The sequence below is a fragment of the Typha latifolia genome, chromosome 1 (assembly GCF_019914945.1).
Source record: "Typha latifolia isolate L0001 chromosome 1, TyphaL0001v2, whole genome shotgun sequence".
In the NCBI taxonomy this organism is placed as follows: Eukaryota; Viridiplantae; Streptophyta; class Magnoliopsida; order Poales; family Typhaceae; genus Typha; species Typha latifolia.
This window is the reverse complement of record NC_133086.1, coordinates 3,340,674-3,357,875: the sequence shown is the minus strand read 5'-3', so window position 1 is coordinate 3,357,875 and position 17,202 is coordinate 3,340,674. Positions and strand designations below refer to the sequence as shown.

General features: G+C 33.6%; 2 protein-coding genes across 4 annotated transcripts in view; one reads left to right on the top strand and one right to left on the bottom strand.

Moving 5' to 3' along the window:
* Window positions 1-716: 716 nt before the first annotated feature.
* On the bottom strand, window positions 717-2,722 carry LOC140785667 (uncharacterized). The gene is made up of 4 exons (XM_073133628.1): window positions 2,382-2,722; window positions 1,708-1,947; window positions 1,572-1,605; window positions 717-1,411 (listed from the first exon to the last, which is right to left on the bottom strand). Exons 1-4 carry the CDS (start codon window positions 2,653-2,655, stop codon window positions 1,162-1,164), a joined length of 798 nt encoding a protein of 265 aa, XP_072989729.1. The 5' UTR covers window positions 2,656-2,722; the 3' UTR covers window positions 717-1,161.
* Window positions 2,723-5,796: 3,074 nt separating this feature from the next.
* The window catches only part of LOC140784938 (DExH-box ATP-dependent RNA helicase DExH14), a 39,484-nt gene continuing 28,078 nt past the window's right edge, over window positions 5,797-17,202 (top strand). For 2 of the 3 annotated variants that reach the window (XM_073132579.1, XM_073132570.1), the window contains exons 1-16: window positions 5,797-6,058; window positions 6,135-6,187; window positions 7,882-8,050; window positions 8,327-8,780; window positions 8,869-8,934; window positions 10,141-10,245; window positions 10,312-10,614; window positions 11,794-11,910; window positions 12,026-12,085; window positions 12,252-12,323; window positions 12,412-12,528; window positions 12,605-12,766; window positions 15,947-16,012; window positions 16,108-16,260; window positions 16,349-16,432; window positions 17,059-17,133. In XM_073132579.1, the coding sequence (XP_072988680.1) occupies window positions 5,952-6,058; window positions 6,135-6,187; window positions 7,882-8,050; window positions 8,327-8,780; window positions 8,869-8,934; window positions 10,141-10,245; window positions 10,312-10,614; window positions 11,794-11,910; window positions 12,026-12,085; window positions 12,252-12,323; window positions 12,412-12,528; window positions 12,605-12,766; window positions 15,947-16,012; window positions 16,108-16,260; window positions 16,349-16,432; window positions 17,059-17,133 (2,163 nt within the window). In that variant the 5' untranslated portion in view covers window positions 5,797-5,951. Of the gene's footprint in view, window positions 6,059-6,134; window positions 6,188-7,881; window positions 8,051-8,326; window positions 8,781-8,868; window positions 8,935-10,140; window positions 10,246-10,311; window positions 10,615-11,793; window positions 11,911-12,025; window positions 12,086-12,251; window positions 12,324-12,411; window positions 12,529-12,604; window positions 12,767-15,946; window positions 16,013-16,107; window positions 16,261-16,348; window positions 16,433-17,058; window positions 17,134-17,202 lie in introns of those variants that run through there. The other variant, XM_073132588.1, reaches the window with a different exon arrangement.

Below are 17,202 nucleotides of genomic sequence, written 5' to 3'. Positions count from 1 at the left end.
TGACAACGCAACGGCTTGGAGCAGGTCTCGGCGACGTTTGATTCGAAGCAATTGTTCGGCGACGCATATGATTTGAAACCTAGACTAGACAACTAAAAACTCGGTGGAGCCTAAAGTGTCTCTGTATCTAGAGAGGGTTGGCCCATGTCTAGCCTTCGGGCTCATGAATAATAAAAAAAAACATAAAATATTGCAAATACACCAATTGGTACAAAAAGAGCATTTATAATTGAGTCCCATTACTGAAAACTTCCTTCTACTAACGTATTTGCAAATCTACCTTTCATCTCGTATTTCCCAAAGAAATCGAACCCATTTCATCTCATACATGGTTGCAACTTCCTGCAAGTCGAATCGACTGTGCTTTACGATTTTGACTATTTCCAACTCTCAACCGCGTCTTAATTTAATCTAATTCCTCCCTCAACAATGCTGCACAATGCTATCCTCGTGGTAAAAGGAATATATTCCTCTGCAATAAAGCTAAATTTCTATGGAAGCGTGGCGTGGGTGGGTTGTTAAACCTTGTCCTGTAAGTTAGAACATGCAAAAGATGCAACACTTTCTCTGGGCACATAACATATTAAGAAACAAAAGAGAATGGGGAGAAACAAAGATATAAAAAACTCATCACTCTCAAGCAACTTGCTCAAATAAAAACAAAATTTTCTAGTCCACATGTCCCTGGGGAAATGGGCCTGAAGAACTTGGCAGACTTGAAAAACAAAGAAAATCGTAGCTTGAAGCTTCATGAAGAAGACTACAAAAAAATAATAGTTCACAGGAGGCATGGCAACTCATAGACGGAACATATGATGTACTAATAAACTAAACCATCGCCATCATAAAGAACAGTTCATTAGCCTAAAGTAAGAATAAGAAAGAAAAATAGAGAGAGAAAAAGAAGGACAAGTGTCCAGTCAAAGAAAGAGACAGCCAGCCGCCCAGCCCACCCTGCCAATCTTACACCACAACCCACCACCACAAGGAATCAAGAACCACTTTTCCCCTCTCCATCTCTCTCACTAAAAAGCACCAAACCTTAGTGGAGAATGGAGAATAGAGAATGGAGAATGTGTCCACCTGCGGAAGTAGAGAACCTCAGTTATGACCACCAAAATGCTTTCCCTTCCTTTAGCTTTTTCTTTCCCCCCCTTAAGATCAAGCCTTGAACAAAGCCAGGAATAGGAAGAAGGTTAGGAAGAGAGAGCTCATCATCCTGGCCTTTGGAGGCAGGCCTCCGTGGCTTCCATCGTAGCTGGTGGTGCCCGCGGGGCCAAGTCCTAAGACTCCTCCACTCCCTGTGGCGCCGGTTGGGGTGAAGGTGCTGGGTGTCCCTGTGGTTGGGGTGGTGCTGGGGGTCCCTGTGGATGGGGTGGTGCTTGGAGTACTTGATGATGTCCCTGCAGCACTGGAACAGACCAGAGGAAGACAAGAGAGGATAGAAAGACAAGGGTTTAGATCAAAAGTTGGAGAATATAATCAGTTTGCATTTGAAAATTAGAAAAAGTTAAGCAAGATAATAAGAAAAAAAAGCAGTGGACTTAGCAACTAAAAAGAGATTAAAAAACCTGGGAGTTGCTGGATATGTGCAACCAGATGAACCTGCAAAGGACAGGAAAAGAGAGTTGAGTTACTACTCCTCAAGTATAGTTTTCCTTGCTACAAAGTGATGGAGAAAAAAAAATGAGGAGAGAAGAGGGCTACTTGGGTCTGTAGAGGAGAGTGCTGCTGTGCCTGTGAAGTCACAAGCCCCTTGGGTTTGGCCTTTCCTCTGATAATAGCTATTGACAGCATAAGAACAGTGGGCAACCACTGTGTTGGGATTGTAGCAAGCCCCATTTTGAATTATAGGAGTGCAGTCAGCCCCAGCTCCACAAGCATAGTCCAGTGTCTTTTGGAGAGCAGCAGTGTTCTGGTCAGGTTTACAAACACACCAGGCAGCATCTTCCAAGAAAAGAAGAAGAAAGTTTTCAGTTCATCAGCAAAATCAATCCTTAACTTTTCACCTAATCTAAAAGGAAAAAAATAAATAATATATATTATATAGTGATGCAAACCAAAATCATCTACTTTTTTTTTCTCAAATTCTTTTTTTTCTCCCCTGTTAAAGCACCAACATGAAATCCCACCAAGACCAGCAAATAAAATCCAAAAAAGAAAAAGATTGAGGGAAGACAGCCTTTTGTTTAGACCCACCTCCCGTGAAGGGTGTATAGATTTTTGCACCCATTTACATTTAAGATATGACTTTACATACAGGCAAAGGGAAAGAAAAATAACTATGTGAACTCTAATGAGGAAAATGATAAAAAGGATCGGTTCCCAACTCAGAGTACACCATCAAAAATCATTTATATGATGCAGAAGCAAGAACTCACCTGAACCACCAATGGTGGCAAACATGAGAACGAAGAGCACCAAGAGACCCATGAGCCAAAACTCACAGAGAGAGAGGAAGGAGATGGATGCAGAGAGAGAGAGAGAGAGAGAGAGAGAGAGAGAGGCCGAAGGTCGGTTTGAGTACTCTTTTGACACTAATAATATTGAAGTGGTGGTGATGGCTGTCTCCATCTGCTGCTGCTCTGATCTTTTCCTTTTTTTTTTACACACTATTTTACTATTTCCTCTTTTCCCACCCTCTCTCTCTCTCATTGTCGAGAGTTGAGCCCAACTTTGTTTTCTTGGGTTGTGGTGGCATTTACAATTTACAAACGGTCCTAAACCCAGGCATGGGGTTCGGCCAAGGTTAAGTCTTATCCACCTTTGCTATGGTTTAGTTTGGTAGGGCCCAAACATTTTACAAATAGTTTTTATAATTTAATTACATTTAATTTTTTATTTAACCATATAAAATAAGTTTTTATATTTTTCATACAGTTATATATATATATATTATAAAAATTTATATATACGGTATACACTAAAATTCATTTTTTATAAATAAACAATTAAATAATAAAAGCTCTCTTTTTACTATAAGATATTTTATTTTTAATATCTTAAAAACACTATAATTTAATTTTCATTCGTAGGGTAGGGACTACGGACAAATATAAAGTATGCTAAATAAATAAAAAATTAATCATACAATTTTAATCTATTTGTTATTCATTCAGCCACGCAAATATAGTTTTTGGCCAAAGCAGCACTCCAAATTTTATGCACACAATAATATTCACCTAAACCTTAATACTAAAAAGTGTTCATTTTTAATATTTCATTTGTTAGAAAAATGCTGAATTTATCAACGATTCATCTTATAATTAAATGCTAATCAATTTAGCATTTAGCATTTAGCATTTCACTGTCTCACGTTATGAATGCTGAATTGGTAAAAAGTATATCATTTTTAAATTAAGTTTACCATTTGGGTTAATACAGTCTGGGAGAGAGCTAGTTTAGTCAAGAACTCTGCAATTAGATCTCATCCCAATTTAAAGTAGAAATAAAAAACACCAGAGAATGTTCTCAGTCAATGTACTGTAGTGGGTCCTTAGTGATCTGAAATTCACGACTAATTTAGTTTTAAATTTAAATATAAAATTAGATGTGTTTAAAAACTGATGATTATATCAATTAATATATATATATATATATATATAACTCTTTTAAAGTTAGACAGTTCGTTAGACAATTTAAAATTTATATATATGTTGTTAATTGAGTTCTGTGACTTTTATTTAAAAGTTATTGATTGAATAGCTAATTTAGTCAAAACTCAATACAAAGAGTAAAATCCAGAAGAAAGGCACATGGCCACGTTAATTTTAGCTGACGAGCTCCAATTTTGTGACACATGTTCTTCCCACGTACCTCCGTGAAGAAAAAGTAGAGAAGAATCTACGCAATTATTGGAGTTATTTTTTGTAACTATGTGCCCTAGCTTTTGATCAATCTGCTACTGGCGGTAAAAATTAGTACCGTCTTAGAGATTTTAATAAATAATATTCTATATTTTATCTATTTTGTTATTCGTCTTTTGAATATTTTATAATTTAACTTATTATTTTTTTCTTTTATAATTCTCATTTAATACTGTGATATTATTTTGACTACCTAATATCAACTAAGTAATAAAAATTCCTTTATCATTACACCTCATTTTTTCCACCTATCTTCTTTCCTCTCCTCCTTCTTATCTTTCTTTATTTTAAAAAGAAAAAAATATAATAAAAAAGACAGAGATAATTTAGATATTTATAAATTATTTTATATATTATAACATAATATTTTTTTTCTAGCACTGTCTAAATAAGAGTTATAGAGAAAAAGAAAGAATTAGATTACAAAATATAGGGTATGATTTATAAAAATTTATTATTATTATTTTAAATTATTTACTAAAATACTATTGATTTATACTACTTAAGTATATATCAGTGAATCTGAGTTTAGATAAATTACTGACTGGGCACAAGTCTTTTTTTAAAAATAGTAAATAAAAATTAATTTAATAGCAGGTTTTATGTCTTTGTAAATTAAAAAAGACATAACTAGTGCTCCGTTGGAATACTAATTCGAACTAAAAACACTAAAAACTCTTGTTGTTTTTTCGAGCACGCGTCTCATATGAAAGCAATAGAAAAGTTCTTTCTCTATGCATAAAAAGAGAAACTTAAATTTATAAATACTATAAAATTCTAAAAAATATATATTTTATTACAATATTATTAAATCCTAGAGAAAATTACAAAGACAGTGATGCAAATAGTAATAAAGTTTAGTGAAAATAATCACTGTTTAAAAAAAAAAAAAACTTACTGTAAAATAATAGTAAGTCGCTTGACTTTGTAACAGCCAACTTAGCGAAAATTAAGCTGCTTTTCTAATGAAATTAACGAGTAGTTTAAAAATTATAGTATACCAAAAAATAATTGAAGAGATGGTTCTACAAGACAGCAGTATATGCAAAGCTCCAAAGGGTTTTTAATAGAGTTCATTTATTGAAAGGTACTATAGAATCTTTTTAATTGCAGACAGTGGCCCCCCCATGAAACTTTAATAATAGACCTACCCCCAAAAGCTAATAAAGGAGGAAGAATAATCTACTTTCCATCCAAGAGATTAGTCTCCATATGTAGGAAAGAGAACTTTATTATAGACCTCAATGCTTAGCTAGCTCAAAATTATTCCTTTATGCATGGATTTTTCTAAGTGTTACTGGAACTGATCACAAGTAGTCAAATAGGGAGGCAGTAATGCAACTCTCCTTCTGTTCTTACCAGGAGAAAGAAAAAGCAATGCATGACACCAAAAAAAGCCTGTGATATTGGTAATTTCATAAAGGCAACATTACCATCTTTCATACAAGTTTTTAGTAATTATTGAATGGCTGAATCAAATGGAAAAATAATAATAAAAGGTAGTGTTGAATTCCTGAGAATTTTACTTTTGTTATTGGCGACATCCTATCATATAAGTATTTATTATTTAACTCTTATATTTTATTTTTAATTGCTATATATATATATATATAATTAGATTGTTCAATAGTTTATCTTCTATATAAATTACTGAATAATTTAGTATTTTTTTGGGCGACTTATGACATGATAGTTAAGCTAGCTAAAAATAAGCTTTCTTTATATGGGTAGACTAGAATGATAAATAATTTTTACGACTAATTTCAGTCAATGCTATGCTTTTGAGGCAAAAATTGGTAGTGACTGGGCTTATTAAAATGAAGCTCAAACAATGTCTTTCTATTTAATGGGCCGGCCCGTCGATTTGGCCATCGTGAGGCCCAAAACTCATGTCCGAAGGCTATAAAAGCCATGGTCGGCTTCCATTCCCAAAGAACTCCGAACTCCGAAGCTTCGGAGAGGAGCAAATACGAGAGTTCCCTTCTCAGTATACTCCCAGGGGAAAGAAAAATTATAGGGTTTTAGAGCTACACCAAGATAAACCCTGACTGGATTATAGGGTTTTCACAGGTCGGAGTTGCAAAGATGATGACTCCATTGCCTCGCCTGACGAGCTCCCTCAGAGGCCACTACGACATCGATCAGGCGTATCTCCATCGCAAATCCATCTTGCGAGGCCTCAAATCGAGGAGGTTTGCTTGGATCCCCGTCCTTTTCTATTTGTAATGTCTTTAATGTTTTGGTTAACCGGTTTTTGTATTTCGCTAGATCGAGCGATGATTCGGAGCTCGCCCGTAAATTAGTGCCTTCTTGGGATGAAGGTAGAATTTACTTCATTCTTGTAGACTATTGTCTCGTTTTGTTTACCTTTCCGGTATTTATGATTGTTAAATATTGTGTCCTTGAATTTACTTTTGATGCTGAATGTATGAAAGATGCCTAGGATGTTCAAGCCGTTAGGATTGTAAGAACGAAGAGCTCGCTGTTCCAGTTTGATTTAAATCCATTTTTTTTTGTTACCGTTGCAAATTCAATATTAAAAGGCAAGGGTTAGATATATAGAATTATGGATTTCCTTCCCATCTCTTGCTATCAGTCTCGTTGGCTGTACTACTGATTCTGAACAAGCTTGGCCTGCTAATGTCTCCATAGCAGATAATTGAGTCACGTGGATGTTACGAACCAGATTTGGACTGATCTTTTCATAAAAAAATTATGAAAATTTAGGTGGTAGTAGCCTCGTAAGTTAGGATTCTAATGACTCTAGTTTCATATAAATTGGAGGTCGGAATGAAAAATTAAAAATAAAACAGTGGAGATAGGTTAGAATAGGGCAGAATGGTAATTAACTGACGTTGCGGCGGTCGTCGGAGGGTGGCGGACGGCTAAGAGTGATGGTGGATGACCGTATAGTAAGGTGGTTGCTGGAGGAAGATGGTGGCTAGGGTTTGAAAGTGTTGCAAGTTCTACGGTTATGATCTACTTCTAAAAAAATAAAATAATCTAATGACTACAATAAAAGATAATGATGAAAATAATAAGTTGACTAAACTCAGATTTCTTCAATGATAATTATTAACACATGTTCACTCATATTTATAAGAGTAAAATATTTAGCGGATCGGATCCACATGCAGATTATCTGATTTATTTGAAATTCAAAACAATAAGCTAAAGCTAAGTAACTAACTTGATTCGATTTGACTCGACTCGACTTAACCTATATGATCGGATCGTAATAGTAGAACTTTAACAAGTAACATTGTGAATTTGTGTTATTGTACACTGGATGTGATAGTTATACTTTGTTTACTTGATTGTAAAGGGCTGAAACTAAAAGGATAAGTAGATGTGTCTCTTCATGTAACTATTAACGTTTTGACAGTATTTCGTTGACAAAAAGTTGCCGACAGGATACCTAGGATTCTGTGTTGTTGCCTCTGCTAAGTTGGTAATCATATTTTTATCAACAATATCGTCATCTTAGAAGCTTAAGAAAGACTTCTTTATTTGATTTAAAAATGAATTACAGTTAGTTTGTTTTTTTGTTTTTGGTCCTTGTTCTTGTGGCCTTGAAAGAATAAGCAATTTTCAGCATCCAGTTGCCTTTTTTTTTTCTGTGAAATTGATCTCATGTGTGGTCTTAGCAGCATGTTCAGTTTGGTTTAACAATGTATAGTATTCAATAGACTTGATTATTTTGAGATGCTTCTATAACTATCATTGTGGCCTTTTTTTTTTTTAATTTAAGTTTATTCAGACTTGAACCTCCGAATGGCAATTTTCATCTTGTATGTAGTTGGCAATTTAATAGTAACGACATTCTTTTATGCTGTCTCAGTAATAAGTGAAGAGTAACAGATTTGTCTTTTGACAGTTATGACAAGTTTATATTTTACCTGTATATCTTTTTCTATTACTATTATTACAACTACTACTATTGTTATATTATTATTATTGTTATTATTATTCATTCATTCAGATCTAATACTAATGGATTTATTTTCTGATGCAGCTACAAGTGAAGTGCGTCAAGCATATAAACAATTTCTCAGTGCTGTAGTGGAGTTAATTAATGATGAGGTAGTCTCAGAAGAATTCTCTGAGGTGGCAAAAACTGTTTATGATCTATTTAACGACCTTGACATGGAAAGTGATGCCACTAAGAGGCTTATTGAGAAAAGGTAATCAAATCTCTAGCAATTGAGATTGAAAACCTCTAAATTCTATTATCTGTTGGCCCTTAGTTAGCTTTATATAAGATGCTGTTTATTAGTAATTTCGATATTTCTGTATTCAAACTTCATTACATTCAGGTATAAAATTCCAACCTTGGCACAATTCTAGGCCTGGTTTTATGTTCTCCTAGATGCTGAAACTGATTTCTGTTTCAAACTTACAGTTTCTACTGATGCAGTCTATGGAGTGTGGATATTTACTCATTCTACTCTGTTGTGCAGGGGTGAGCTGCAAAGGCTTGTAGGTTACAACATACCTGACTCTAGTCTACAGAAAGTTGCTTCTTTAGCTCAGAGGCTTTTTGCTTTGCAACACACAGACAATGAGGCCATATTTATTCAGGAAACTGTTAAAGACAGAAGTCAAGACAGTTCTTGTGAATTTGGTGCCAACTTTACTTTCAAAGCTCCTTCCCGTTTTCTTGTTGATGTGTCATTTAATGATGGCATATCCTTAGGCAGTGTCAATTCTTCTACTAAATTTCGTGCTGAGCAGTATGATGGTTGTATGGTGTCTGTAAGTCACAATTTGGTCAACGACAGTGGCACGGTGAATTTGAGATGGCTAAAGGATGCATGCCATATGATAGTGGAGGGGGGTAGTTCACAGCTTTCAGGAGATGAACTTGCAATGGCCTTGTGCAGGGTGCTTCTTTCCAGTAAAGCTGGCGACGAGGTATTGCTAGTTTGTTATTTCATACTGCATGAAACATACTACTTTTTCTATTTATTAATTCTAATTACTAAAATCTTCCACGATGAAGATAGCTGCTGATTTATTGGACCTGGTTGGTGATGGTGCCTTTGAAATGGTACAAGATATATTGTCGGTAAGTAAAAAGAAGATACTAAATATCTCATAGGCTTTTTTACATTTTGTTGAGGAATCCAATGTGTTTAGTATTTTGCTTACTTTGTGTTTGTTTGCAGAAGCTTTTCAAATTGATTTTGTTGGTTGTTAAGATTTGTATCATAAGCTGACATAGTAATTCCTTCTTTCCTTTTTATTTTAAAATTTTTAGGAGAAGTTACATTTCACCCATTTTTATTAAGTCTAAATTTACTTCAACCCCTTATAGTTTCATTTGTGTCATCTTATCCAATTGTAGTCTACACTAAAGTGCAATCGTTATTTTTTTTCATCATATTTGACTAAACCATATATCAAATAAAAAAATTCATTATAGACAAAGTTGTAGAAAATTGAATAAGCTTTCGAAAAATATCTAAAATAATACCAGTTAGATTTTAGATGACAAAGATATGCCAAATATATTATATATATATATATATATATTTCAGTATTATTTTAGATACATTAAAAATCTTATCAAATTTTCTACAATTTTGTCTCTAATGAATATAGTGTGACACAATCATTGTATAATTTCCTTTATTTTTAATAACATCATTTATCATTTATAGTGTATCTTAGATTCTCTTCTTTAATATTTACATTATGCAATGATTGTGTTCTCCTAGACAAATGCTACTGTTTTAAGTCCACGCTATCTATTTAAACCATTTAAAACAATTCTGATAGGTGCCTGGTAAAGTTCGAATTTCATTCTACCGTCTTCTCTAATTAATATCTCATCTGTACATGTTCCAAATCCTTTTAGTTTATTTAAGTTTTAATTTTGACAATCAAGTCCCACCTCAACCTGTTATTTTGGATTTTTCTATATTAATTTCCCTTTGCCTGTAACTGAACGTCTATTCAGTAATCTGCAAGTTTTTGACCTTTTTTTTTTTTAATTCTTATGTAGCTTGACGTGTGTGTATAGCTGTCTTTTCCTATTTGGTCTAGATCCTAAATACTAATTGAGCAACACTTCTTTCTGGGTCTCAATGGATCTTTTCTTGCAGAGGCCCTTAAGATCTTAGTTGTTTTTTACTTTTTATTTGTTTCTATGCTAGATGCTATTGTACCTCATATATGCCTTATAGTATGCACTCACTTTTACTCTAGCTTCCTTTTTATAGTACACTTTGACCTTTGGTGCCCCTTAAATCTGATCCTTTGTCTTTTATAGCACCGCAAAGATTTAGTTGATGCCATTCAACATGGGTTGCTTATACTGAAATCTGAGAAAATATCTTCAAGCAGTCAACCAAGGATGCCAAGTTATGGCACACAGGTATCCTTTGTGTTTATGTTGCTATAACTACTGCTGGTAATCTTAACCTTAAGTTGCGTCCTCCAGGTTACTGTACAAACAGAAAGCGAAAAGCAAATTGATAAACTTCGGCGGAAAGAGGAAAAACGTAGCAAACGTGGGGCAGAGTATGGCAGCCTGGATGATTTTGCTGCTGACAGTTTTTCATCTCTTCTTCTAGCAAGTGAGAGAAAGCAACCTTTGGATGATTTGATTGGGACAGGGGAAGGGCCAAATTATCTGTTAGTAAATGCTCTTCCTCAAGGAACAATGAGACTGCATAAAAAAGGCTATGAAGAAGTCAGAATTCCGCCAACTCCAACTGCTGCAATGAAACCTGATGAGAGACTGGTACTTCTCTGATATGTACTTAATGTTATAAACCTATATTGATATTGTGTGATTTGGTGACACGATCAACCTAAAATGCGCTTGTGATTACTTTATCGCACTTGTTCCAGAATTGGTTAACTGTTCACCATCTATTGGAACTGTGTTAAACTGTCCTAAGAATTTTTTTGATGAAAAATTCTATATAAAGAGTGCGCAAATTTGTTGATTGGCCTCCAGTATGTAAAATGAGCAACTTAATTGCTTTTTGTTGCCATACATCTGGAGTTTGGACTATGAAATCTGATATTTTTGTAAGGTTTCTTCTTGTTGCTTTCTATTCTTTCGTTTTTAGCTGCAATTTGGTGCACAGTTTTTTTTTTTTTTGCAGGCCACTTGTTTGGTGATGCTTTTCTTTCTTTTATGTTTTTACTGAAATTCTACCCAAGGTTTGACTATGGTAGGACTATTTAATTTTTTTTAAATCTATTAGAAACAAATGTTTTCATGTATTTATACCCTTTCCTTGTATAAGGAATTTTTGGTATCTTTTCTAGAAAACATGAGCCGACACTGAAATATTTACTTTGCCTGATTACTGCTTGATATTCGATTCATAATGCACCCATTTCCTTAACTTTGCTCTTGCAGGTATCTGCACAAATTTCTGGAGGACTTGCATCAGTCTGACATACACTTAAGAAGAATTTATGAATTCTTCCTTTGTGCCTTCTTAATTTTGATATATGTAAAAAAGACTTGGATGAAGAGGATATTGTCTTATTTTTAGAGCATCATTGCTCATAAAAGAGTTCTAATACTGTGAAGCATTTTTTTTTCTGAAATATCACTTTCCTGAAATACTTAAATTGGATACATCTCAATAAACTTACGTGATTGGCTCACAGTTTACAACATATGATATTGCTTCTATTTTTAAAGCACAAAGGTTAATGTTTTATTGTCTTATATTACATGACTTGGACAAAGAAGATATTGTCTTATTTTGGAGCTAAAAGTGTTCTAATGCTGTGAACTATTTTTTTTCCCTGAAATATCACTTTTCAGAAATACTCAAAATGGATACATCTCGATAATATTACACGATTGGCTCACCGGTTTACAACATATGATATTGCTTCTATTTTTAAAGCACAGAGGTTAATGTTTCTAAGTGCATCTTTGGTTGCTTCTTTTTAGATTGAGATAAGGGAATTGGATGACTTTGCTCAAGCTGCTTTCAAGGGATACAAATCCCTCAACCGCATTCAGAGTCGTATATTTCACTCAACATATTATACGAACGAGAATATTCTGGTAACTATATTTTGAATCCTGTTCTTGCACATAATGTGATGTTAGTCCTATTTTGTTGGGTGTGCAAATAGAAGAAAACTCATCCTTATATTAATTTTACAAAAAATGTTTGCAGGTTTGTGCACCAACTGGTGCTGGAAAGACAAACATTGCGATGATTGCTGTTCTTCATGAGGTAGAAATTCACAAGAAAACTTTGATAGTTATAGTGGTGCATTAATTTATTTGTGAGCAAATTCTTGAGTTTCTCTCAAGGCTTCTTGAGAAGTTCCTGTATGTTAGTTTTTCTTATTTTTTAGATTCAGCACTTCCACACTCTAGTAATATGGTGCCAATTGCAGATTAAACAACACTTGAGGGATGGCATTTTGCATAAAGAAGAATTCAAAATTGTATATGTTGCTCCAATGAAGGTACCGTTTTTGTTTTTTTTTTTCATCTTATGTTGGCACTAATCATTACCTATTTACTATTAGGATGCTCATCATGTTCATGTCATAGGCATTAGCAGCAGAGGTAACATCTGCATTCAGTCGTCGCCTGTCTCCCTTGAATCTGGTTGTCAAAGAACTTACTGGGGACATGCAGCTCTCCAAGAATGAGCTCGAAGAAACCCAGGTCTGTGCATTTCTTTTATTTGGTTATGGTGTTATGCAGTTTCATTATTATTTTGCCTCATTTCTTCGGTACTCAGATGATAGTGACAACTCCTGAAAAATGGGATGTTATTACTCGCAAAAGCAGTGACATGTCATTGTCAATGCTGGTTAAACTTCTTATTATTGATGAAGTACACCTGTTGAATGATGATAGAGGCCCGGTAATAGAGGCGTTGGTTGCCCGGACTCTCCGACAGGTAAGTGTACTGTTAATTTTGTAGCTATTTTCTCTTTGTTTACTACATGTTATAAGCGTGGTATATCTTGATGAGTAATTGTGGTAATTTTATGCTTCTAATACTGCCTTTTGAGAGTCCATTTTCTGATTGCATGAGTTTGTTTGTTTGACAACATTCTATCTTTGATGAAGCATTTTGACTATGTGCATTTAGTTCAAACCAATGCTTGGAAAATCGGGATCGTGAACGGCCTTTCGAAAAGATGATATGTATCGGTCGTCCAAATCAGATTGAATTTTTTTAATTACATAAAATTTTAAATATTATTTTAAAATACAGATTTAAAAAAAATTAGAAAATATAACAAAAAAATAAGAAAATAATTATTATTCATATATGGGCCCTAAAAGTTAAACAAAAGTACTAATTTATTTATAAGTCAAAACTTCAATGAATACCGAGCTGACTTTCGTAAATCTTTGTAGTTGTTGTCATTATAATTATCATAAATTTGTAAATAATGATGTCTAGAGCCTGATGCTTTAAAGAGTGATTGCATCATATCTTCAAAGCTTCACCAAAACTTTGATCTTTAAGTTTCATATTTTTAATTTTTGTAGATTACTTTGCTGCGTATAATCTCATCTTTATATAGCATTATGCTTTCGAATGCTAAAAACTGAGTGACAAATCTAATGAAACCGAGTCTGATAATCTTTCTACTACCAATTATCTGCCTAAGCAAATTAAGAATCAAATAATGATTATATATAAAGTTTGTCAAACTATAATCTTTATGTTCATGATCTTTAGCAATATCTTCCAACATGAGATCAAGACAATATGCAATACATGACATCCAATATAAATATTGTCTTTTATCATAAGCAATTATCTAGTAGTCTTATAATTTGCCCCATTATCAATAACAACTTGGTTTATCATTTTTTCACCAATTTATTTTACTACCTTATTTATCAATTGAAAAATATAATTTGCACTTTTAAAATTAGCAGTAGCATTTATAAACTTTAAAAATATTGTTTCCATGCCTTAGTACACTAGAAAATTAATTATATTTCTCCTGTTTTGTGTACAACCAAATTCACCCCAATATTATTTATAAGTCTTAATATAAGTGTGAAGCTCATCTACCTCTGAGTCAAGAATATCAAGATATTTAGTAGCAATATTTTTTGAATTAGGAGGTGGAACACCAGACTCTACTGATTGTATAACATCCACCATAGTATGATAATAAGGACTATTAGCTATATTGAAAGGAACATAATTACAGAAGAAAAATTTTAAGATAACCCTACCAATATGTTTCTTTGCATTTTTATCACTTTAAGAGTAAGAGTTGTCTTGATAGTAGTTTGTGTACGACGTTATCTTTTTCTCTAAAGATATGTATTCATCAGTATAATATTTTCAAACTCTGCTGTAAAGTCCGTAACGCCAGAAGTCCTAGAACTACCATCCTCATTTTCTTTTTCTATGCATATGAACTAATCTAAATTTTTGAAAGCTACCACCAGATCCACTACTATTTTTTCTCATCTTCTTCTCTCTTTGTGTATTTCTGCATTCTTTCATTGTCGTCTTCATCATCCTCCCCACTCTGCTCATTGCTATTATCATTAATATTTTTATGGATATACATCAATTTTTAATAAATTATTGACTCTCTTCTTTGTGTAGTTTGTTTATCCTTTTTTTTATTTATTAGATGAGCCAATATTTCCTTTTTAATTTTCAAACTAATTTGAGTGTAAGCCGCTATATTTTCTTGCTTCCAACCAAATGTTTTTTTAAGACGACTGACACCGTCACTCATCATCTTTCCACATCAGTTGTATATGATGCACATTTTGTCTTGGTTAAGAGCAATGCAATGTTGCCAGCCGATGTCGTTATCTTGTGATTTTTTTTAGGAGCCATTTTAATTTTAATGTAAACATTTAAACAGATATCAAATTAAAAACATAAATTATAATTCAGAAAATTAAAAGTACAATTTCAGCAAATTAAATAATTCAGCAAATATTTAATCTCAATTTTAGCAAATTAAATAATTCAGAAGAAAATAAAAATACAAATTTAGCAAATATTTAATCTCAATTTTAGCAAATTAAATAATTCAAAAAATAATTAAAGGTATAATTTCACAAATTAAATAATTCAGCAAATGCTCAATTAAAAGAAAAATAAAATCTTCTTGACCCAAAAAGAACATATTAGAGAGAGAGAGAGAGAGAGAGAGAGAGAGAGAGAGAGAGAGAGAGAGAGTGAAAGAAAAAAAAAGTGAAATTATTGTGCAATGAAAGAGAAGAAAAAGAGAGTAAAAGAAATTTAAAAATTGAGAGAAAAAATGTAATAAAATTATATTCCAGACTTTGTTGGAATTTGTCGAAGAAAGATCTGCGCCGCTGGAGTTTGTCGGAGCGAGATCTCTCCGTTAGAAAGTGAGAGAGTGATAAAAAAGGAGAAAGGAATTAAAGAGAGTGAGAAAAAAAGAGTAAAGAGAAAGAGACGGAGAGTTGGCTTGCTGATGTCCCCGGGTCGGATCCAGGTCAGATCCATAATGGATCTGGTCTGATTTAATCAAAACCGGCCAATCCCAGTCATTTGACTAGGGCCGATCCGATGAATCTTGGTTCAAACACTTATAATACATCATTATGGGTTTTGAAACTATGTATGCATGATAGTTGTGCTATTCAGCTGTATATCTGCTTAGGCAGTTAATTTGATGTTTGAGCTTCAAAGCTTTCTCGGGTGGCAAACTAAGTGCATTCCATTGGGAGGCATTTATTTATTGTTGCTTTGTAGTCAGCATTTATCCTGTCTGGTCTTTAAGTGGACAATACCCCAAAAAGGTGGTAAGACATGATGCAAATCCAGTTGTACCATTATTTCTATGTTTTCTGTCTATGAACATGAATATTGATACTGGTGTAGGACGAATATGACACAATATTGATATGTTGCTATCCCAAAATCTTGAAAAACAAAGAGTCTAATCATGTCTCTAGTGTCTTGTGATTCTTTATCTAGCTGTTTTTCAATGTTGCCATCTACTATTATCATACTGCTTGTGCTTATCAGGTTCTATAATCCTGCAATTTAAGCCCTATTTTCTTTGAAAAGCTGCTGCCTTGGCTGTGTTTGATACACCATACAAAACTCTGACAGGTTGAGTCGACCCAATCAATGATACGCATTGTAGGCCTATCTGCTACACTACCCAATTATTTAGAGGTAATTCGCCCAAATAGAGACCACATGCCTAGTTTTATAATTAGTACTTATTATTTATCACTTGTTCCACACCCCGCTGACTTTTTCATGATCAGGTTGCACAATTTTTGCGGGTTAATACAGAAAGTGGACTATTCTTTTTTGACTCAACTTACCGCCCCGTTCCTCTAGCCCAACAATACATTGGGATTAGCGAGAAGGACTATGGTAGAAAACTTGAAATGTTCAACAATATATGCTATGAGAAGGTCTTATCTGGTCACTAAAGGTGATGCTTGCTGATTCCTATATTAATGCCTGAGATGACATTGTTGCATTTGGACCCCATTTCTTTAGGTTGCAGATTCAGTTAAACAAGGACATCAGGCTATGGTTTTTGTTCATTCACGCAAGGACACAGGGAAAACTGCCAGAACACTGGTAATTGTTTTCAATTTCAAAGCAGAAATTTATTACCTAATATCTATATGATCACTTTTTCATTCATTTGCCTGAATTGTGCAACTAAACTACTGCTTTTGTGTTTCTTGAACATGAATTGAAGCTCAAAGCTAGTATTAAGCGCCATTTTTAACACCCAATTCATTGTTTCTCTTTTAAATTTGAATCTTTTGAATTATCTTCAATATCTAATGCTTTTAATTAATATGAAAACTGTTTGACCTATTAACTGCATAACTCTTTTCATCAGATATTTTCAACTTTTAGATGAACTTTCATTGTTAAATTATTGTTGTGCATAATGGTCTGCAAAGCTAGTATTCTTGCTGAGTAGCCTTAGATTTGTAGAACTTTATGGTCTTTCTTAGATCATTTTGTTTGTTTCCGAAAATTGTTTTTGTATGTTCATCTGCATATGTAATGATGCTATACGTAAATCTATGAACCATACTTGATCTTGTATGAAAATTGCTTGCTAAATCTCTATAAGAGTAGCATATTTATGGAATTTGTCTCAGAAAGCCAAACTATAGTTCTGTATTTCCATTTGCATTGTCCTTCTCAATGAAATTTGACTTGAATGTCTCTCTGTATTGTTGATGCAGATTGAGACAGCAGTAAAATCTGGGGAATTGGAATTATTTTTAAATGATAAGCATCCGCAGTATTCTCTAATTAAGGTGTGTTTCATTGCTGCAAGTTTTTTTTTGGAAGAACTTAGATGTGAGGATTTAGGTTATTGACACAAT